Source organism: Struthio camelus, chromosome 3, assembly GCF_040807025.1.
Source record: "Struthio camelus isolate bStrCam1 chromosome 3, bStrCam1.hap1, whole genome shotgun sequence".
Lineage (NCBI taxonomy): Eukaryota > Metazoa > Chordata > Aves > Struthioniformes > Struthionidae > Struthio > Struthio camelus.
Genome location: NC_090944.1, coordinates 82,659,604 through 82,682,953, shown reverse-complemented (window position 1 = coordinate 82,682,953; position 23,350 = coordinate 82,659,604). Strand labels below are relative to the sequence as shown.

Genomic DNA, 23,350 nt, shown 5'->3' with positions numbered 1-23,350 from the left:
ATGCTGCTTGTTTGTAAATCTGTATATAAGGATTGCTTTTTTATGACAGCAAAGAAAAGAAGGTGACTCATGTTCAGCCTGGAGTCTCCAGATCCTTTTCTGCAGAACTGCTGCATGGCCAGCTGTCTCCCATCTTGTGCTCATGCCCCTGAACTATTTCTTTCCGAGTGAAATACGTTGCAAGGGTATGTCCTTTTGCATACTGCATCCTGTTTGTGTTAACCCATTTCTCCAATTTGCCAGGACCATCTGAATATCTAATCATGCTGTTTAATTTGCTTGCAGCTCCTTCTAGTTTTGTACAATCTGAAAACTCACTAAGCATGATCCAACACCCACATCAGAAGCTGGCCCATGACACAATCCTGTCTGATTTCCTAATGATTTTCAGTGCTTTCTGTTGTGCCTTTGCATGCTCAGGCACTTCCTTACAAGTCTGCTGTGAGAACTTGAACAGTGCCAAAATGTTGTGGTACGTTTTTCCAATTTGATGAGGAACCACTGATAAATACTCTGATACAGTTTCCCTGTCATGCACTGACCCTGATAATTTCATGTACGCTTTTCTCTTACGCCGTGTGAAGCAGTAATAGGAGCCTTATGAAAATGGAGATGTATCTCATCTGCTTCCTTCCTATCTGTAAGGCATATCATCTAATTATCCAGTAAAATTAATTTTATTTAACAACGGTTTAGATTGTTTCTCACAGAGGCATGCGAGCTGGAAATAAACTTTAAGTGCTTACAAATAGTGTGTGTGATTCTTTGTTCAAGTATTTTTCTGAAAATTCAGCTCAGATTGAAAGGTTTATGGGGTGCCTGTGAACGCTACCTTTGTCTCCTAAAGATGAGCATTTACATGCCTTTACTTCTGCACCTTTAACAATCTATATCTGTGTGCCTGAATCCATGCCATAGACCTGGCCAGACTGGGGTGAGGAAGAGCTCTGCACGCCGTGGCGAAGGTGGCCCAGCGGCCGTGGCCGTTTGGGGCACAGCCCCAGTGTGCAGCAGCCCTGCTGGGGCCAGCGTGCCTTCGGGAACCTGGCCCTGTAACGTGGCCCAGCTGGGCAGTGGGGGCAACTCAGGTTCGCTCCCTGTTCCACGTCCAGGCTCCATGTGCCACGGCCATCTCTAGCCACTGTCTCTAATTTATGTATCAAAGATGTGCTTAGGGGCCTGCGGTATTTGTGTCTCGGTAGCATTTGGGTGGTTAAGTCTTTCTGATTACTGAGAGGGTCTGGGATGATACTATTCATTGTTCAGAAGCAATCCTTATCCACTCTGGTTTATACTTGATTTGGTCATCTATAGCGGATATTCAAAAGCACCAGAACTTTGTTATTTTTCTCTCTTATTAATGCCAAAAAACTCTCAACAGGGCTTTCTGCCATGTCATTCCAGAGTTTGGAGCAGTGCAGATAACTTTGATATACAAATGCATGCCTCTCCCTTGTCTGTTATTCCTGAAAAAGCTGTACCTTTCTGTATTAATATTTCAGATGTGTGAATTCTCAGCAAGTTTCTGTTATGCCAGTTAAGTCATATATTTTATTATACACTAAGACTTCCAGTTCCTCCTGTTTTACTCCTCAAACCTCTTGCAGTCGTACATAGGCATTTAATACATTTGCTAGGCTGATCTGCTGTCTTCATTCTTTTCCCTCTTGTGACCTTACAGTGAACCCCAGTATCTCTTTTCCCTTCGTCCCCTTTACACGCTTCCTACTCCTTATTTCCCCCTTTCCATCACTTTTCTGGGTTTGGACTGTCATCCACATTGTTGTGGCTTAGAGGGGAGAATTTAGGTCACTGTTGTTTTTTTTTGTCTCTCTTCATTAGATAGATAGCAGCAGAGTAGCGGGGAATCTGTTGTGGAGCCATTATCCTGTCATCAAAGCGGCCAAAGCGCTCTTGAAGTATCATCTGCGTGGCCACGCATCCGTCTCCTGTGTGTGTGTGTGTATGTGCGTGTGTGTGAGTGTGTGAGTGTGTGTGTGTGTGTGTGTGTGTGTGTGTGTACGCACGTCTGTGTGCGCCTCTCTTTCTGCCTGGCCTTTTTGCTAGTTTGGTGGGATCTAAGAAGATGGTTAGGGAGGTCGCTGCTCCTTCTCCCTTTTGCCCGTTTACTGCCTAAATTTGATCTGAGCCTTCCCTAGGAATCCCTGCTGTTTTTGTTCCTGTGCATGTTCTGCTCAATTTTTTGAAACAAGAGAAGCTACTTGCCCCTCCTGACAGAGGCCAAAACTGTGGACGAAGGGCAGTGTTTAACTAGTAGCTCTCACAAAGGTGGGTTTCCGGCTCACCCTGCTGCCCGCCTTTGCCTCCCTGCAGTGAGCCTGGCACCCTCGCTCGAGAGCTTAACCCGTGCTTGGGGGGGGGATGGAGGTCTCGAAAGTCAAGCCCCCAGTTTGTAAGGGCTGAGCTCAGCGCGCCTGATGATGCGTCCACCAAGTAGTATGTTGAACGAGGGCCAGGCAGCAGAAGTAGTAAATTGGATTTCCTCAGCAGTCTAACGTGTAAATCTCGCTGCGGAAAGCAGAAGGGAGAAAAAAACCCTGCTTGGTCACAGCTGCCATTGGGGAGGGGGGCCGCGGGGGTAAAGTGGCATGTACAAAATGCTCGTTTTGTGACCTTTCTCTTCCTTTGCCCGAATTGCACAAAGTACCTGGGCACCAGCCAGCCGGATGACAGTGCAGGTTGCTGAGACGCCAACAAAGGGAGCTTTCTGGGCGCTTTGGCAGGCAGAGCCGGTGTGGAGTTTCATAAGGTGTTAGGAGGACTGGCACCACCCAGCTCATTCAAGAAAGTTCTTTAATCTCTGCTTTTAGAAATAGCTTGCCGCTGAAGATTTTGGTCTCTGTGCACGCTCAGCGCATTTAAAAGTGAATACATGTACAGGAAGATTTGTCCTGAAAAAGCTGCATTCATTTTCTTAATTCATTAGGAAAAGCCAATCCTGCTGATTTACTGTAACTACTAACTACCATTAGTAACTGCCATGCTTGTTTATTTTGAAGTCCCACTGTTCTGTCAAATAATAGCCTATTGCACTGTTTGTCCCTTGTTATGCTTATTATAACGAAACAGACAGTACTGGTTTTATTCCTTATGTTTTGTAATAGGTACTCAGCAATCAGAAAACCAGTTGGATCCCAGCTGCAGTCTAAAAAATCCCAGTGGCACAGGTGAGCAAATTGTGTCAGAAATCTAGGGTAATAACAGATTAGTGTGTGGGCAGTGCCACTAAAGCAGAACGCTTGGCTTTGGAAATAGCTGACCTGAGCTGTTTAGGAGTAGCGGGGAAGAGTAACAAAATGTTTTAGCTCAGTGGTACTTAGCAGCGAGAACAGCATGCTAAGTGGAAGGCTGCAGTTTTGATGTGATTTGGAAGCTCTTACTCCTCTGACTTGTAAGGAACAGTGTAAAGTGAAGGGCAAACAACAGGCAGAGCGGCTCAACACTCTTAACGCAGGGAAAAAAACATCTAAATAAATATATTTTTTAAATTTGGGAAAGAAGTCCTGCAAACCTAAGGGCTAGGATATCTTAAAAGAGAATCTGTCATTTCCTTGAGAACTTCATGGCAACCTCCTTTTGATTCCTTCTCCATACTTTCTTTGAAGATCATGCAGTTTGGTGTAGTGTCTGTATATTTGAGGGCCTCAACGCTACTCAGTCACCTAACCTCTAGGAGTTCACCATGTTGTGCTGACTACTAAGCTACCCCAGAGTAACTAATTTTGCCAGACAGTTTTTGCTTGCAACGGTTCCTACCCATGCTAGTCGCTGCTTCCATTAGTAGCTGCTATGATTCAGGGGTGTATTCTGCTTGTTTAATCATTAATCTTATACCGTAACTTTCCTAGCTAGTTTCAGACTCTGCGTTGAAACTCAGCAAAAGTAATTTGCAACCTTTATGTACTCCTAAAGATGTCTGGGTGTAGATGCAAATCTGTGTAGTGCATGTAAGGCTATTAAAAACTAAGAAATTTTGTTAATTACTTTACAAGGACTTTATTAAAGTACTTAGTAAGGCCTCAGAAGTCCACAAGCCAAAAACCACTGCTGTAGAAATAATAGCTTAGGAATTCATGGTGAATTTGTGGTGTTTGTTCCCTGAATTGCTGCTTGTAAGTAAGAGGAAGGCCTCTGCTATTTATTTCAAAAGTAAAGATTAGCAGAAGTTTCAAAAGCAGTCTGTTCACTCCACTGACATCAATATGGAATGAACTTCAGTAGTTAAATTATTCTAGATATCTCATTTCTCTTTCTCCCTTTTCACCATATTGGCAAATGGTTTTCAATATGGAGAGCAGAAAAGGTAATACGAAATTCAGAAAGATGTGAGAGACTGGAATGAAGATAAATAAAATTCACTATGTCACTATGATTCTTAAAACTCTAGATTAAGTTTTGCGGTGGTGAATTACTCCTTTATTCTTCATCTTTAGAACCGTGTTAGCCATTTCACTGTGAAGTAGTGTCAGCTTCTTCTATAATTATCATTAATGTAATTTTATGTGGAAAATTCAATTAAAACAGGACTGCCTGTCATGATGCTGATTATATTCTCCAAATTACAATAATGCTTTTAATTCTAATATATCAACTTTCCTTAGAAGACGACCTGCCCTTAACCTCCAAAATGGTTGATATTTAAGTTCAGTCTCTTGTGAAACTCTGCATTTTGCTTGCACTTCGTAGTACAGAAGAATTGCTTTCCAGCAAACACTTCCATGTCTTTGCATGGTTTGGGGATCTATTACAGAGCATTTCCCCTTTCTGGTTACAAGAGTGAGTGCCTGCTTACAGCTGCAAATTTTCTCTGGTTGTTGCTGTAATATTTTTAACAGGTTTGTTTCTGTTATGCTATGTTATATAAAAGATGTCAAGCAAAACAGATCGATTTCTAAGATATCTCTGCTTTCTTAGACTCATGGAGCATGTGATGTGCAGCCTGGCCTGGTACATGATTATTTACAGCACGAAGAGCACAGTGTGGTCCAGTGAGCAGTGCCCCGGGCTGGAACTCAGGAAGACTCTGATTTCCTTTCTGGCTCTGCTACTGCTCTGCTGTGTTTCCCAGTGCAAATAATTTCACCTCTGTGCGTTTTCACCTTCTATTTTGGACTCAGATGTAGAGTGATAATTCCCTTTATCTGTGTACAGTGTTTTGTATCCTAAGATCTTGTTCTTTAGTTGAGGTGTCCAGATGCTTCTGTAATATACACCAAATACTTGTTAAATTCTAAATAATATATGTGAACAAATAACAAAACATATTCAGAAAATGGAACAGTGTAAGAGAGACATTTAGGCAAATGCTTGTCAGGAAGGTTTTATCATAATCCCACTACCTGTCATTCCCTGTTCCGAAATTTATTCTTTCATCATTTCTAGACTTTCTTAGAACCTTATGTGCATGCAAAAACCTTTTACTTAGTATCTTCTTCTAGCTTTAACTTTTGTGACATTGTCATTCTGTATAAATGCAAGAATTATGTACGGTATCTCAAATTGTGCGTTGTTGGCATCATGGAAGTTCAGGCAGCAAGAGCAAGTTGCTTAGAAAATGAAAAGCTCCCCTTCACAGTTGCCTAGATAATTGTCAGCTATGATAACGTCAAAGCACTAATGAGTTTATATAGTTTTATAGTTTTACAGTTTTTTATAGTTTTATATATGAGGGTTTTTTTCAACGTAGAAGGTATTCATAGCAAGGACTTTTTTTTTTTTTCAAAAGCTGTAGTTGTTGCTTTAAATCCATTGTGAACATTTATTTTCCTCTTTTATACAAGTTGGACTAGTTTTCAGACATTTTAAATCAAGCTTAAATGACAAATATATAGAGGTTCCTTGAATGTAGTACTGGCATTTCAAGAGAAACCCTATCTTAATATTTAATGTGATCAGGAGAACTGACTGTCTTTCCTCTGAGGAAAAAAAAAAATCTCTGAATTTCTAGAAAGAAAGGAAACTTTTCGTTGTTCTGTCACCCTTTCTAGAACCTGATCACGCTGCAGGGGAAGTGAGTGGGAGCTTTACACTTAACTTTGCACCGTTTGCAATGTACAAACCTAGAATCTGCTGGTTTAGATCCTGCTGGCTGTGAATTGAGATACTTAAAGCATAAGTTCTCAACTGCAGTCCTCTTTAAGGGCTTCTGTTTTATGGGGTTGGAGGGGAAGCCTTTTCCTACCAGTGGAGTATATAGGTACAGTATCGCACCTTGAAAGTTACAACAAAACTCACTCTGACTTTTGTGGTAAGACATTTAATGTGGAAAGGGTGGGTGTATCTTTGCTCTTTTTTTACCCTCTGACACAAAATACTACTGCAAAAACATTCCAAAACTTTCCAGAGGACTTCTGCTGGGGGAAGCATTGATACAAAGAGTGCTTTGTTTCATAAGAGACTCCAAACCTGTGGCAAACTCTTACTCATTTTTTTCCCCAAACAGGTGCCATGAGCTCTTTGACATTTGTAGAGCAGATGGGATGTCATTTTAATGTTGGATCTAATTGACAGAACCTTAATAACTCTCTCCATGCATCCAGCCTTGGAAAGTGTGGGCCATGGAGTCTCGGAGAGCTCTTTTTCCTCATCAGCAGTATGTTTAACTTGCGTACTGCTGGGTGAAAAGTGGGAGTGATAACTGGTTAACTAGCCTGTGAAGGCTCTGGGAATTCATAACCCAGGGAAATAATTTCTTGCTACTGAATTCACCTTTTGGCTTCTTGGTCACTTGCTGTTGACATGGCTTCCACACATTGTCTTACGTATATATGCAATCATATATATGCGTATATATCATGTGGGTGCATGCATTTTTACAAAAATAGCTGTGTTGTCTGTTTATGCAAACACATAACAATATATGCTACTGAATATGTTTAGAAATGCATAAAGACATTTGTGAAATTTTGGGAGGGGGGCGTCGGTGTGTGTGTGTTTGTATACACGCATCTATCCATGTCTTCTCCCTCTCCAAGGCTCCCAGAGGGGTGATTTTGAGAACGTCCGGTTTTGGTATTGCAAATTCTGGGCCTTAGCGAGGGTCTGATCTCTAAAAGCCTGGTGCCTGTGGGGGTCTCAGGGAAGAAGTTAGTTGTCCCGGTCATTCCTTCAAATCTTGGCATGCCATTATCATAGTTCCTGCACATAGTTACATGTTCTATGAGAAATGCAGAAAACTGTTTTGATTGTAACTTCTGCTAAAGGTTATACACTCTTTTACAGGTCTGATTTACACAAGAAAACCACATTTGCAGTGTGCTTCCAGCATTCAAATCCTAATAGACACATATGCCTCCCTGGAAATTGCTTCTTTAAGGAAACGAGGCTACAATTTCACTTCTGGAAAGCTAGCTAGATTGTATTTTATGCTGATTGTCATTGGATAAGACCGGTGTGAGTAGGAATACCCAAACAAATATTTAATGCATTTCAGCTGGGATATAAATGAACTAACAAAACCCTTGCCCTTGAGCAGCTGTAATTTCTAGGATCATTCCTATGAGTTTGAGATTCTTGGCTTCCTTGTGCAGCAGCCTGTCCCTTTGGCAACTGTCATCCTCAATCATATCAGTTACATGCTACCACAGCCACTCAAACGTCTTGTGCAAATGTTAATATCAAAAGCAAGCCAAGCAGTAGCAAACTCTGGGATAGCTCTCCAGGTCATTATCAATATCCCAGGACTTACAAATAACCTTTATAAACATATTTTAGCTCTCCAGGTATCAGTAGTTGTTACTGTGGCATAGGTATATAATGCATTTCAATGCCCTTTGTGGTATCCTTGATACTTAAAGGCTCTACTTCTGCAAAATATATATTTAACTGTGGACATTGTTGTCCTCTTGGCATGATGATATTCAGATATTCTTTTGATTAAACGTTGACTGCTGTGCACAGGTCTTTCATAGTCTGGTTTTAAAGAATTAAAACAAACCCAAAATTATTTAAAAAAAATCAGGAAGGAATGTTAAGAGGTTATTTAGCCTACCCAAGTCTCCACACAGAATCAATTGTAACAAAATCATTGCTGGTATGTTGGGAGGCTTTCAAGAACAAGTTGATGTGGTGAAGACTCCACTGACCCCAGGCAATCAATTCCACTGCTTTTATAAACTTTGCAATTATAAAGAAACCCAACACCTACCCTGCTGCGGTTATGCCTGTTCACTCTTGCCCTACCCTTAGCGGACAAAGAGAAACTTATTCTATTTTGTAATGGAACAATCTTTCGCATAGTTGAAAATGATTGTCCTATTTTCTGGCCATCTTCTTTCCTGTAGGCTAAAGAGTGTCAGTCCTTTCAGTCTCTGTTCATAATCATCTCATTCATGTAGTTGCCCTGTACATTTTCTCCCATTAGTCCATGTCTGTCCTTGAAGTTTGGTGTCCAAACCATGAGCCAGTACTCCAGTGAGGGCTACTCTTGGTGAGCAGATTGCTACACATGTTGCATATGGTTATATATCCTGTTGGTTGCACCGGATTCGTCATATGAAACTTGCTTCTCTGCAACAGGAGGACATGAATTACTGATTCATGTTCAGTAATTATTTTCAAGCTCTTTCATCTTGCTAGCACCTGTAAATTTAGTGAGCACGTTCTCTATTCTACCAGCCAAGCTGTTAATTAAAATATTGAAGACCAGATCCCTGCAGAACCCCGCTCAATATATACTTTCACTTTGACCATCAACTACTGAAAAGTAATCTCCAAAAGCATTTTTTCAACCAGTTGTGTACCCACTTTATAATGGTATAAACTGGACTGTGTTAGAAGCCTTATTAAAGTCAGTATGTGTTCCATCTGCTGCTACTTCTTATCTAGTAGCCAGTTATCTTCTAAGGAAGGAAATCAGATTGATTTGACTCAATTGATTCTCAAGAAATCCATTTGACTTTTTTAAACTCTTAGAAAATAACAAGGTGTCTGTGGGGGGGAAAGTCATATAACTTGTCCATGTACCTTTCTAGACTAGTCCTCGCCTTCCCTTAGCCTTCTTGAACTTTCTTCTTCGTGAGTTCTCATTTTGTTGTGCAGGAGTGAAAACAAAGAGATGGAGACAGCAATCATTATTACTGCCAAAATCTTTGTAACGTAAAGCCAAGCCTAGGCATTCTTGGGTGAATGTCAACAGGTTAAGCTTATTTGAAACCACCAGGCATGCTAAACAGTCTCTGTTAGTGTTTAGCTCTTTGACAGTGATGTGAATTGCCTCTTATATGAGGAGTCTGTTATAGTCATTTCTCATACATCCATATAAAAATAATTCAGCTATTAAAATAGTACTTCTATTACCAACATATATACAGTTTTTTGAAAATAGTAGGTGCTAAAATATTTTACAAAGTTGTTTCTCCTCTGCCAAAATCTTTGGATTCATTTGAACTTGTTAGAGATCAGGATAATAGTGGGGGGGGGGGGGGGAAGGTGCTCTGAATAATTAGGTCCTCATCTCTTGATTGAATTCCTTCCTGCTTGCAGACAAACATGAACAATAGCTGGACAAGTACAGGCAGTACAAGGCATCAGTTTAAATCATGTTTGATATATGAAAGCTGTTTTAAACAACTACCCAGGAGAACAATATTATTTCTTTCTTAACATAAGAAGTCCATCTCTGTTACTAAAATGTTACCTAGAAAAAGTTAGGAGATAAAAAAGGACCATGACATTTGGAGAAAGCTTTTAGGAGGAAAGGAATTTGTCTCTTTGACAAGCCAGGATGCAATCTTTTCTAAACTGTATCTGCTCCTGTAGTTTACATGCAAAATGTAATATGTTGTAGCAAAAACAAATACAATACATATTTTTATCTCTAGGAGTGTAAAATTCCTATAAAAAAATTGAAGGCTGGTGAGTAGTGAAAGTCATCTAAATGAGGCCCTGTACATTGCTGGCATTTTACCACGTTCTTATGTACTCCTTAAATGCCACATATGTAATCAAGATTAGCTGAGAAATTTTCAGCCAAGTATGGGAAATCTGAGGGCCAAGGAGGCTTTTCAGACTTCCTTGGCAATTGCCCATTGAGCATATACCATAGCATTAGCCATTAAAAACACCCCAAAATAATTTATGTAGCTGCAAGCAATGTGAAATTGAGTCAAGGATTATATCTGGCCCAGAACCTTGTGGACTCACTGTCCCTGCTGCTGCCTTCTTAGCGGTGGAGATGGCAGATAATATAAAGTGACTCCAGAAGGTCACCTGGCTTGTCCCCAATATGCGGAGTTACTGGTGCTATTTCTAATAGCCCCTCACTTATATAACAATTCTTTTTCATTCCTTTTAGTCCACTTCTACATATGTTGGCCTCAGTGACAAATAACAATGACTTTTGAAATGACCAGAGCTTCTCTTGTATACACAAATAATGTCATTGTTTTAGGAGCCAATATTTCACGGCTTAAAAACACATGTATTTATCTCATTGCCCTGAGTTACACCCTCTTGAGCTTTCTTCAGCAGTCCGACTTTCCCCTTGGTATTTACACACCCTTCATGTGCTCATATAATCACTGCATCCTTTCCAGTCCCTTTAACCTTCATCTGGCCAAGCAATAGTTGTCTGTTTGTTTAAATTTATTCTCATAAATCACATCTTCCCACAGAAATCAAAAGGAACATGTGGTGCAATTCTGGGGCCATGTGTGCTAGTAACTTTTAAAATTCAGATCTCAGTTTTCAATTACTTGTTGTGAGGCATATGATCACTCCAGGATACGCATTGAACTGTAGAAACATCTCTTCAAACAGAATTGTCTATTCTATGAATTCCTATAAGTGAACATTCATTTTTCTGAGAACTAGAGAGAGAAACCTACTCTACTTATATCTATGCAAAGTGACTTCCCTGCAAAACTTCACCCACCTGGAGCCAGTGTAGTTAGTTCCTTGCCCTTGAGGGCTGTTGTATCATCATTGATGCAGTTGGTTGGGTTGTGGAGGGTAAATTCCTCCCACTCACACCACCACAGTCACAATAATCCTTCTATTCACAAACTTCCCAAAATATTTATTGAGAGCTTGGAGGTATGTTTTCAGCAATGCTTAAGCCTGTTTTCACTTGCCTTTCTTTCTTGCATTTTTTTCTACTAAATTTTGGAGGGAGATTGGCCACTGTTGAAAAGCTGCAGATTCAGAGAGCAGGCTTCTCCTCACTTTAATTATTGTTTGTCAGACACCTCTGCCTTCCAGCTGAGTTGCCCTAACTGGAAGCAGCTGCTCTTTTGAATTATTCCCCCTCCGGTTCTCTACCTCAGTGTATTACAAACGTAATAGGTGGCTCATGCCCCTTCACTACAGTTATAGGTGTAAAATACAAAATTTCCAGTGCTTCAGGTGTGCCTGTGTGTGAGGAGATGTTTCTCTCCTTTCTCTATTATTTAATGAAACTTTATGAAGTGAAACATTTGGTATGTCATTAACAATATGTGAAAAATAAAATGTGCAGATTGGATACGATTCTCCATTTCCTTGTTAACTCTTGTGAGTAAGAATAGAGCAAATTTAAATATACTTTTCCGTGGCAGCTTGAAACTTTGATTTGAGAGAGAGGGGCATGAATGACTGTACAGCTTGCAAAGCAGTACAGTGCATAAGGCTCCTGCAGCAGAGGACACGCTCTATGAAGCAAGCTTGTGTTTATATCCACAGCTGAAATGAGTACTTATCATCTTGACTACATTGTCACATTCTTGTGATTGCTCCTGATTTCATCACTAGTTTGGTGATTTATTTAACATCCCACCACCTGGAGCCAAATGATGTAAAAACTTGAGTTTTTTTGCTATTTTTAGTAATGGAAGCATAAGTTCTGGCTTTTATTTTCCAACAAAAGTATGAAAACGTGACCTGAGTGCACCCTGCTGACTCAGGAAACTGAAGCCAAAGCACTCCAAAAGCATTACTTTTAAAATTCCATTATATTTAAATGAAAATGTAATTTTCAGATGCCTAACATTTGTGAGTTTTGAACCCTTGTCATTATAATATGACTCGTAATACAACTGCTTACCAGCCAACTGCTGTTTACTTTTCCATAAATTATCTCTTACTTTATGTGTCTGAGCTTTGCTGGGTGGTGCAAAGGTCAGCTAATCCAAGGGCATAACTCTGAGACAGGGAGGACATCTATATTTTGGTTTAATCTGGAAGTCTGGGGAATGGGCAGGAACTATTTAAAGAGAAAGGTAGGCCAGCTATTTTTGAAAGTGAGAGAAGATTGGGTGCTTTGCATCTGTCAGAGACTGATAATGGGAACTGCTTACAGGGATGTGGGTGAGAGGAGAAACTGTGGTGATGGAATAGGAATTATCCCAGCAGAAGGTGACCTTGAAAGAAGCCTTTGAAGCAAGTACTTTCTTCTCAGTGGTAGCAATAGGGAGAGTTGACCTGAGGCTGACATTACCTACAAGCAAACATCAAATAATCACCTTTGGTTACTGGTTTATTATCTTCAGATCATCAGGCACTTTTTGTTTGTTTTTTTTGTTTTGGGTTGTTTTTTTTTTGGAAGTAAGTTGGTCCACCTTCTCCTTCACTAGCCGTAAAGCTATGTGACTTTTAGAGCATAGGTTCAAAAAGTGCAAAGTCGGAGCTCGCTACTCAATCCTTGTGGGACTGAAAGTCGGTTTTTTGGTAGTATCTGTTTACTACTTGCTCAAAATGATGTTACATTCACTTTTAAGCAAGCAGTTGCAAAAAAATCATTTGTATTTTGTTAGGTTTTGGGACAATATTTAATTGCTTTAGTAGATTAGAGAGTGGGTGCTGGATGGAGTGAGGAGGAGGTGTTTACTATATGACTTTTGGGTGGAAGTGGTCTGTCTCGAAGAGAAACTAATCAACTTTCCTGATTTGCTTGCTTGCAGTGGTTCTTCACCATTGGTATATTTCTGTCGTGCGTGTGTGTTTTGTGAAATATGTTGCCAAAGGTAGCTCTGTAAATTTTTATCTTCTTGCTGATGGCAAGCAGAGTTTTTTTTTTTTCTTTAAGATCTCCAATACAGTTAATAGAAGTTTTGGAGTTTCTATTTTCAGGAAAAAAACTTTTTTTGGAAGGATTTTTTTTTTCCTTTTGAAGGGAGATGCAATAAACATCTTCTCTGACATATATCCATGTTTATTTTTAAAAGTTGAGCTGGTTATGAAGTGAAGGACAGTACCAGCTAGCAATGAAAAGGCAGTCATTGCGTGAGGCTGGCCATCTCTTTCAGCGTTCCTCCTTCCTGCCATCTTGCTACAGCAGTCTTGGGATAGTATTTGTGTCAGTGCCGAACATCTCTGAAATACGAAGCTATCAAACTCTACTAAGTTGTACCTTATTCTTTGCTAGTTTTATGATGTGCTTTGGGATGAGGTCATCAGACTTCTTTTCCTTACTAATTTACTGCAAGCTTCAACAACAGAATCAAAGGACACTGTGACTGGAAAAAGGAGTCTAAGCTGCCTAAGTCCTATTGCCTGTTCTGAAGCTTGCTTTTCTCTTTTTCTTGCGCTTCCTCCATTCTAAAATTATTTGGGATAAGAGCAGCCAAAGGACACTGAGCAAAATGTTTCCGTCTCTGAGGATTTTGTAAATCTCTTACAAAAAAAAATTTGTATGCATCTTTTGTAGCATACACTTACAAAAAGAGCGTAAGAAGAAGAGCAAGCTCCTGTGAACTACAGTTTAGAGACTTCCCCTAGACATCCCAAAGGATGCTGAGCTCCTGCCTGAAAAGTTAATTAAGTTTTATAAAACATTTTGTAAAAGCAGTAAAATAATAGAAAATGAATGCCAACTGTTTAATTGTTGAAACACAGTGTAATAAAAGTTTAGACAAATTCCAACAAGTGAGAGAAAGAAGATAATTCCAAACAAAGTAGAAAAGCTGGCTTTGTCATGGGACCAGAAAAGGGGAATGCTGAGTTTGTGTGAAGAAGACACAAGTAAATAATAGAAAGAAGCAAAAGTCTTAGTATATTTTGGAAATTATTCAGAGATAGAGAGCAGCTCTGTGAGAGGCAGCAAAATCTGCGGGCGGTTTCAGAGAGATAAGCTGTACACCTCTGCAGGACCGTGCGTGTGCCATCAGCAAGGACGGGGCTCCTCAGTGGTTAGCCCCTGGTTCCCTGAGCTTCTCCAGGAGCTGAAATAGTGCTGCTGCCTCACGATTAAGAAATGTCGGGTTGTGCTCTGCTAAGGGGAGGGGAATTAGACAGGATATGAGAGACCATTGTTGAACACATCTGCGCACAGGAAGCGAGGATATGAACCTTTCCTTTCTCCTTGTGACTCAAAAGGTATCATTCCAGAAAGGCTGTAATACTCAGTGTGTGCTATGTTTAGATTTCTTTTCCTCCCATGATTTGTCATACAAAGTGGCAGTCACCATATTTTAACTGAAACTTGCCAAGCTTAGCAGCACTCATATGTCTATAGAGCGTGGTGCTAGCACTAACTGTTAAGACTACTAGAATGATTTCCTTGGACATGAGTCTCTCCCTCCTTTGTGTTTCTTAAACTAGTGGGGTCCTGATATCTAGGGGAATGAGGGATCTGGTGTAAAATGGAGTGTTCTGACTTTTATCAGAATAAAGCCATTCATTGTTTGTAACTGCCTTTTATTGATAAAATTATATAGTCTTAACTCCATCTGGTTTGTGTTGCGTGTGTTAGTGTGATGTTCTAGCTACAATACTCTCTAGTCATAAGGCTGGCAATAATACTGGGAGCTGACAGCTAAGCCTCTAAAAGAATAAGTAATGATTTCTGACTGTACAGCAAAGAATATGTACACCAGCGTATGTGGCCTAAATACTGCCTATTTTTGAAGCAAGTGGATAAAAATCGTTGGATTTGCTTTTAAAATTAGGAATATTTTCTGGAACATTTTAAAAGTAGGAATATTTTCTGTAATTATCTATTTGGTAGTTGATGCTGTTTAAGACTATAGAGCAGTCTGATGTGAAAACGCACGATAGATCTAACTCTCTCTGTAATGTACATCTGTATGTATCAAATGTATCTGAGATAAAATAATGGCTTGTTTTGTATTATAGCTCATGGATCCTGTATGTAGGACTCAAGCCTGGCCTCTGCAAAGGGAAAAGAGGGAGGGAGGGGAACGAAGCCAAAATCGGCCTTTAATTGTGTGTTGCTGTAACTAGCTCCTATGAAGACAAAGTTTTTGCGCTTTTGCCGGTCACCTGTAGGGACCAGCTGGAATTATATTGTCCCTCCCTTGCACCTATACACTGTGCATAAAATAGCTTCCTTATTTGTTTCTCTGGAGTTTTGATGTTCCCATGTGGACATGATATATACTAGGCATGGTGTTGTCAGTGATGTTGAGAAGTCTCTTGCGACTTGTTCATGCACCCAGAGTTAATTGTCAGGTCCCTGCGCAGGAAGCCATTTCCCGTAGGTTATATATGAGGAACCAATGAAGTTTGGTGCCCATTATACTGTGGGGCACAGTCCACTTTCCCAGGTGATCTGATCTCTCCTGGCATCTTGCATGTAGTTTGAGAAACATGTCAGTGCTTGGAGTTGTTTGTGATGTAGACTTCTTAGATTACATACCTGATACATGGTTGCCAGTGGTTGTGACAGGCTGGTTCTGACGACACACGTGGTCTTCTCCAGTTTATTTTGATCCATCCTTTAACTTTTGAGTATTAAATGCATTGCTGAAACCATTGTGCCAATTTGTGTGAAATACACGCTGCTTTGGGACAGAAGAGTCTGATGTCTTAATGCCTCAGAGGTTTGTCCTTGCGAATAAGTATTCATGGAGATGAAGTCTGGGCTAGTGAAGCTGCTCTCCCTAAGTCCTCAGTAAAGAAAGGAGAAAGACAAGCTTCCGTATGGCCAGCTTAATTTGAAGCTAGGATCCTGCTCTGAATAGCCCTCTAGCAGAAAGCCCGTGTCCGTTGAATATAGAAGGGTGCTGTTGGAGTTGGTTAATCCTGTCTGGTGTGTAGGTGTGGGAAACTCTTAACAACTGCACACCCACTTACAACTGATGACCTGATAGTAGGGTATGTTCCCACATGCCGTCGATCTGCTGTAGCTGGGTCACGCTGGATTCGTCACGTGTGCAGATCGATTTTTATCTCCCGTGCAGTGATTTACAGGAGAATAACTGCTCAGATGCTTCGTAGCTGTTTTGCAGATGCACAGTAAAGCTGTTGTGTCCAGAATATATTAGAGAGCATGTGAGAGCAACTGTTAGCATGTGTGCTGTAGGCCTGACATACCAGGGAGTCGCATTAGTATCACTAATCAGGCATTAGCAGCCTAAGCTACCTAGTGCTGCACTGGAGATGCACGGTGAGCGTTTCCCAAGCCTTCCAAATGGTAATCACCCGGGCAGAGCTCCTGTGAGATGTCCCAAAACCCTCAGAAAAATGACCAGATTTTCTGCTGCCCAGTAACATACAGATGTCCAATGTAACAACGTTCTAGAATTTGTCATGTTTTGGAGATGCTTGCATTACGGTCTGGAGAACTATAAATAAAATGTAAACAAAAGCTATATTCTAAAGAGCTAAACTGAAGTTATATAGTAATTATTTAGTAGAACTTGTAACACAAACCAAATATTGCAGTTTGGAAAAGCCAAGGCTGTAGTCAGCAGCCAGGCTTCAAAACCCTTGCAAGATCTGGGTTTCTGTTTTTTCTAAAACTCTCGTGCTCTTGCTGCAGTTGTAAAATTGTAAAATGCCACTAAGATTTATTACTGCAGGACATTGGCACTGTTAAAACGGAGGAACCTTGTGAAATCTGGAAAGGAGGAATACCTGCAGGAAGGAGAGAGGGGAAGTAATATTTTAGCATGTCATAGTCATTGAATCTCTTGGAAAATGGCATGTTGTGAACGTCTGAAAATGAGTGGGAATAGATACCATAATTACAAGACCATAGAAGATGTAATAGGTGTTGTAAACTGTCATGGGTTTGTTGTGATTCTCTCATATCAGTTTCTTACAGCCACTGTTCCTGAGTCAAGTGTTTTTGCAAGATTTTTTTTTCCCTCTTGCCTCCTTTTTTTTTTTTTTTTTTTTTAAATCAAAGAGTGACTCTCAAATAAATTAGTCAACTGGTTGAGGCAAGGACTGCCCCAGTTACGCATCACATTGCTCTGATGAGAGCTGCTGCTTTCACAGAAGGGATGACGTAATGGCTCATGTGGACTACCACACTTGTGATTTCTGTTTACCTGTACTGGGCTGAAAAGTGAGGCTGTTCAGGACCTGCTTTTGTAAGCTGTTGAGTCATCCCTGCATGGGAGCAATGAACTACATCGGCAGGGAGAGGCATGGCAAGTGGGAGTGTTGCCTGTTGCACCTCTTTGATCTTAAATCTATTGCTGCATGAGTTAGAACAAGGAGGTTTTTAGACCTCGTGCTGCAGAGATTTTTTTAAAATGTGCCTCCAAAAGAGAGTCTAAAAAGTCAGACAGTACACACAGAACAGTATACATAGAAGGAGAGCAGAACAGAATATTTAATTCCTGAGGTTAACAGTGTGCCATGTTCAGGGATCTCGAATATTTTAGGTTGTCGTTACTATTACAGGTGATTCAACCTGGGCTTCAGAGGGTCATTAACTAAATTACTCCTGAGTAATTAAACCAGTTTTGAGTTATGCTAGCCATCTAAAAGGAGTGCCAATGAAATCTCTTTGTATTCTATCTTCATACTTCATAGCTTCATATTCACATACAATTTAAAGGTCAATCAGTAGAGATTTTATGCCTCTGTTTTGGGGCTTGTCATATTACTGACTAATACTGAAAAATACATGGAGTGTATCTAAAGAAGGGTCAACGCAAATATGCGTATTTCCACATCATCAGCAGTTTCTTCCTCGCTTTCTCTTACTTAGCATAATTCTAGTTTTTCTCTCAGTGCCCTCGCACCTCTTCTCTGTTCTCACTGTACTATTCACCACTCCAGCTATTACACATGTTTTTAGGCAGTGTAAAGCTGCACAGTCACAGAGACAGTGCTTAGAAAAATCTCATGCTTTCTTTCACATGCTAGTTGTTGAGAAAGGAAGTGTTTCAACTTGTTCTTCTCTCTAATACTAGCCTGCCATTGCAAGCTGTCCTGCAAAATAAAATAAGTAAGCTTAGCTCTGAGGGCAGAAAAGGAGCATCACTGGGAACGTGGAAAGAAGATGATGAGTGCGTACTCATCCTGCTTCTGGTTTATACCTTCTCCAGAAACAATTTTTAGTCCTGTTTGCAGATAGGTAGTTTGGGTGTCCCTTGTAGCTCTGGTCCTCCCAGGCCACAGCACGGCAAAATCGTTCTGGGCCCTCTCAGCCTCAGGGCTGCCTGTGGGACCCGGGCAGCTCCGCTGTGCTGCTGGGGCGCCTGGGAAGAGCCCGAGCGGCAGCCGAGGCCCTGCCTTGTGTCTGGGTGATGTCGGGCAGCCTGCGTCCCACCTGGAGCCGCGGGGCTGGCGGAGGGCTGAAGATGCTACCTAACTGCCAGCTACCTGTGAGCTCCTAAAATGCTTGGCTGGTGCCTGACAGCTGCATATCCACCAAAACATTACCGTTTTTCCCTGTGCAGAGACAGGTGTTTCCAATAAATAACAGCTTGAGACAGTAGCTTTTCAAGAAGTGTTTAGCAATTTCAAGGCTTAATGGTGTACCCCAAAATTAAGTGTCCGCTATTTCCTTGTTGCTGGGTCTAATAATCTCTGCTAATTCTGTGAATGAGGTGCGAGGTTATGGATAGGCCAGGAAGAGCACCCTGTTACTGTTCACTCATCCTCCTACCCCAGATCTCTCTCACTTCTTGTAATCATGTGGAGAGCTAGGAGTGTTTTTGTTTTGCCACTATTGTATTATTTAATATACCTTCCGAACCAAGCGTACTCATGTGCATGCATGTGCAGTCAACCGTTTCCTAACAAATGGGAGCATTGCTACTGCTGCCTATTATGTAATCTCATTGTAATATGAGGGGGAAAAGGTAAGATGAAAATAGGAGGCATACATGGAAGAAATGTTTCCGTAATCCTTCCCCTAGGAGAGCTTTGCCTTTTACACTATAACGGGTGACAGAGCTGTTCATCAGGAGAACAGTGTGGTTCCAGTACTTCAATAAAGTATGAATTGACTGGGAACGTCTTCCTTTGCCAGCAGTATAACAGATATGGTCGAAAGCATTTGCCAGCCAGTCTCTCGAAAACGTTTTCGACTTCACCGCTGCGTTTCCCTGCAGTCAGGCGAAAAGTTGATGCAGGGGAAGACCAGTAACAGCCCCCCGCCTGGCTGCCGGACTTTTGCCCCCTGAGGAACCGGCCTTCCAGGATTTGGGTTTTTTTTTTTGGGGGGGGAGGGGGTGGGTAGAAGAAGGGGTGGGGGGTTCCTGCCAGGGTGGGCTGCGGGCGGCCCCGGTGCCCGGGCGAGGCGGCGGGGGCGGGGCCACGCGGCGGGGCGGGGCCACGCGGCGGGGCGGGGCGGACGCCCCCCACCGCGCAGCGGGGGCAGCGCCGCGCTGCCGCCGGCCCGGTTGCTGCGAGCGGGAAGTTTGCGGAGCGGCGCTCGGTGCCGCCGGGCCGGGCCGGGCAGCGGAGCGTGCGGCGGCAGCATGGCGGGGCGGGCCGGGCCGGCGGCGGGGAGCCGGCGCTGAGGCGGCCGGGCCGCGCCGGGCATGGAGGGAGAGCGGGCGCGGGCGGGCTGCCCCGAGGCGGCGGCGGCGGCGGAGAGCGGGCGGCCGGAGGCGTTCGCCCAGCTGTGGGCCGATGTGATGGGCATCCTGGTGAGTCGGCGGGCCGGGGCCGGGGGGCGCGGGGAGAGCGGCGGGTCCGGGGCCCTGGGCGCCCGGAGCCGCCGCGCTCCGTGTCTGGGGGCTCGTGCGCCGCAGGGCTCGGGGAGCCAGCGTGTCGTTGCCGCCCCACGCGTGCTGTAGTCGCAAAGTTTGCCGGTGCCACGGGATCGATGACTTTTTTTTTTCCTTTCAGATAATTATCACTACTTTTTGTTGTTATTATCCTCACCTTTTTTTTTTTGATTGTTATTATCCTCACCTTTTTTTTTTTTTGATTGTTATTATCCTCACCTTTTTTTTTTTTTGGTTGTTATTATCCTCACCTCTTTTTTTTTTGGTTGTTATTATCCTCACCTTTTTTTTTTTTGGTTGTTATTATCCTCACCTTTTTTTTTTTGGTTGTTTTTGTCGTCGTTATTATCATTACTTTCTTGGGATCGTGTAGGGGAAGCCCTTGCGGTTAGAACTGACTCCTTTGCAGCACCTGCTGCAAAGTTCACCGGATGAAGTGGAAGGGCGTCCCCACTTATTGAGCTCAGGTCCTGCTGCTTCTCTGCCCTGTGCGTTTTGTTGCAAAAACTTGTGTGGATTAGTTGTTGTGCGGAGGGTTATGTTTTGGGGTTTTCCTAATCCCAAAATAATTTATTTTAGGGGGGGGGAAAGCAGATATTGTGTCAATGACACAATAATCACAGTTTTGGAATAAGATCTCCCTCTAAACTTTTCTCAGCTGTCATTGCAGATTAAATTGAAAATAGAGCGTTGAGCACCATTTGAGGAGTTGATTTGGGTTGTCTACAAGAACAGTTGTGCATCTGTTTATGTATTCCAAGGCGCTTGTTTACGTTGATCAATGACTTTGTTGATTTGTGCTGCTCTAAAGTGTTTGTTAATTTAGTTAAATTTGGGTTTAAGCCTGCTTGTTGCTGCCTTTAAATTCCATGCACGTGGTTTGGGCTGCCTCGTGCCAAACTGGGGTTAACTCTGTGTGTGTTTTGGGATTTACAGTACGGCGTTGTGTGGCTAAGGCACTTGTACGCCACTGGAGTCTGCAAGCAGAGCTGCACTTTCAGAGCTGCTGCCGAGTGGCAAACTCTACGTCTAGGGTGCCATTTTTAAAACTCTTGATAGCTTTTATAAATAAGTTGCTCACGAAATATGCGGATGACTTAACTGTTCCTTTCTTTCCATGTTGGTGATCTCCCTGAGGACTGATAGTTCACTGCAAAAACAAAAGAGATGGGTACAGTAATAGGGGTTAAAGAGTTTTATTCAGTGGGTACATAGTGTACCAACAGGACAGACTGGATGGCAAACAGTAAAAGTACCGGAAGAGTCAAGTCTCTGTTTCTGCTTGCAGCGTGAGAATAATGTTTACTTTAGGTGCAAGATGATAATTATCACAGACAACTGCCACTCAGCGAATACCAAATTGTAATATTATATGCATACTGTAGCTGGCAGTTTTCCAGTGATACAGGAATGTGGTAATCAACAGTAGAGTGCCTGTTTATTCATTTTAAAAACAAGTGAGTAAGCTTGATGTGCGTTAATCTTTGTTTTTAACGTTTAACCAACAGGCATTAAGGAATATTACGAGAAATGTCTTACAGAAAACTGTTATGGAATGTAATGAATGGTAGACCAGTAGGATCTAATTCTAAAGTGTTAGAGTTTAACAGAGAATTTAATTAGCATTTTATGCAGCAATTTTTTTCTACATAAGTTTTATTGTTAATATTCTGAATACGACTGAAAAATCTGCCTCGTTCCTTTTCCTCACTGAGATCCTCCATTCACGTGGCATTCAGTTTAATAGCACCCGGCCGCGTACACTATTTCACTGTTAATGACTTTAATCTAAGAATGCGACCAGAGTCAGTCCTGCCAGTTTGTAAGGAGCAGACAGTTGGTACTTTATGAACAGTCTCTTTCTCTCTTTTTCTGGCAGGTTTCAGTGCTGCATTTAGTAAAAGCAAAGGGTTATTGGATGCCTGGGAAGGAGTGTTGGAGGAGGCCAAACCAACAGTGTAGCATACTGGAGTTCAGTAGGGAAAAAGATCTGATTCTCATGCAACTAATAATTCAGATAGGTTTTTTCTGGCTCTGCAATCTTTTTGCCTTCCTAGGGAAACAGAGACATTTAATTATTATTTTTCTTCTAGTAAAAGCTAAGCTAAAGCTATTTGTCTTTTGTGTTAGTTTACTTTATAGGGAGGAATCATCTCGTAACTGTAAGGCTGCTTGTTCTTATTGATTGCAGACATTGCCCAGCACTATTACGAGTTCTTACGTTAGTGTTTTGTATTACAATGGAATTACAGATATGAAAAGATACCCTTGTTTTGGGTCTCAAATAATAACTTCTCTTAGGGAAGACAGAAGCTGTCCTCACTGTAAGATACCAGTTTTCTTCAAAGTTTTTGAAGAGTTTCTGGTCCTTGTGGCAGCAATGTGCTCATATAAACTGAGCATAACATTATTTAGTACTGTCTTCATGAAGCTGAAGACAGGTAGCTGCTGTGCCTTTTCCACTGCTGATCCTTTTGGAGAATGAACTTTATCACTTTCAAACCCTTGCCGCTAAAGGCAAACAGTAAACTAGATTACTGGATTCCAAACAGAAGCCTGTTCACTGCTGGTCGTGGTCTATGAGGCCGTGATAATGGTCTGCAGAATTGTTTTGCCTCTTCTGTGTTGTCAGTTAGTGGTTTGATGATAAGTAAGAGTACCAGTCCTAAATTCTTGGATTTTACAGTGATCTATAATTCCAAATGTTAGGGAAGCATGGAATTTAAAAAAAAGCAGATGGTGGAGAAATTCACTGGAAGTGGCTCTGCAAACCAAAAAGCTGATGTAGCAGAAGACCAGATAAGTTGCCCTGCAGCAGCTTGAAAGCTAAGAAAGGAATGCAGTAACTGGTAGGAAGAAAGAGAAGAGAATGAAACAGGATAGACTGATGGTGGCAGACCTGAATTTGTCTTGGTAGGTGAAAAGGAGGGAGAGACAAGAACAAAACTAAGAAAGAAGGTGGTGATAGAAAATGTAGTTGATCAAATGAGAAACAGGCAAACGATGTTGTAAAAACAAATCCTCATAGGATAATGCAGGTTTCTTAGACGAGACCTCAGGGAGCATCTAGTCCAACTTCATGCTCAAAGCAGGGTGAGCTCTGAGGTCAGATGAGGTTGCTCAGGGTGCAGTTGAGTGTTGAAAACCTCCAAGGACAGAAACTACTTAACATCTCTAGGCATCCTGTTTCACTGCTTTACTGTCCTCGTGGTGAAAAAAGTTTTATTTTTTAAAAAATAAATAAATAAAATGATGAAATACTTGACTCTGTGGTCCTCATATTGAAGAGTACTGTAATGTGGGGGATGGGGAAGGTAACACCTTTCTCCAGTTGACCTCACTGGGAGCCTTTCGGAGCAAGGTACTAACCTAAATAACTAAGGAACCATGGTAGAATCTCCTCTAGGTGCAGGTTTGGGAGGTGAGGCCATGCTAAAAGCCCAGCTGGTAGACTCCATACTGGAGTTACTTAAAATACA

The 23,350-nt window shown here is 41.8% G+C and overlaps 1 protein-coding gene across 8 annotated transcripts in view; it reads left to right on the top strand.

Moving 5' to 3' along the window:
• Window positions 1-23,350, top strand: part of LOC104151180 (SAM and SH3 domain-containing protein 1) — a 591,062-nt gene that overhangs the window by 443,150 nt on the left and 124,562 nt on the right. The window contains exon 1 of one of the 8 annotated variants that reach the window (XM_068938788.1): window positions 19,671-19,790. The exons of the other annotated variants lie outside the window; for them this stretch is intronic. Within the exon in view, the coding sequence (XP_068794889.1) occupies window positions 19,683-19,790 (108 nt within the window). The 5' untranslated portion in view covers window positions 19,671-19,682. Of the gene's footprint in view, window positions 1-19,670; window positions 19,791-23,350 lie in introns of those variants that run through there. 8 annotated transcript variants of the gene reach the window in all.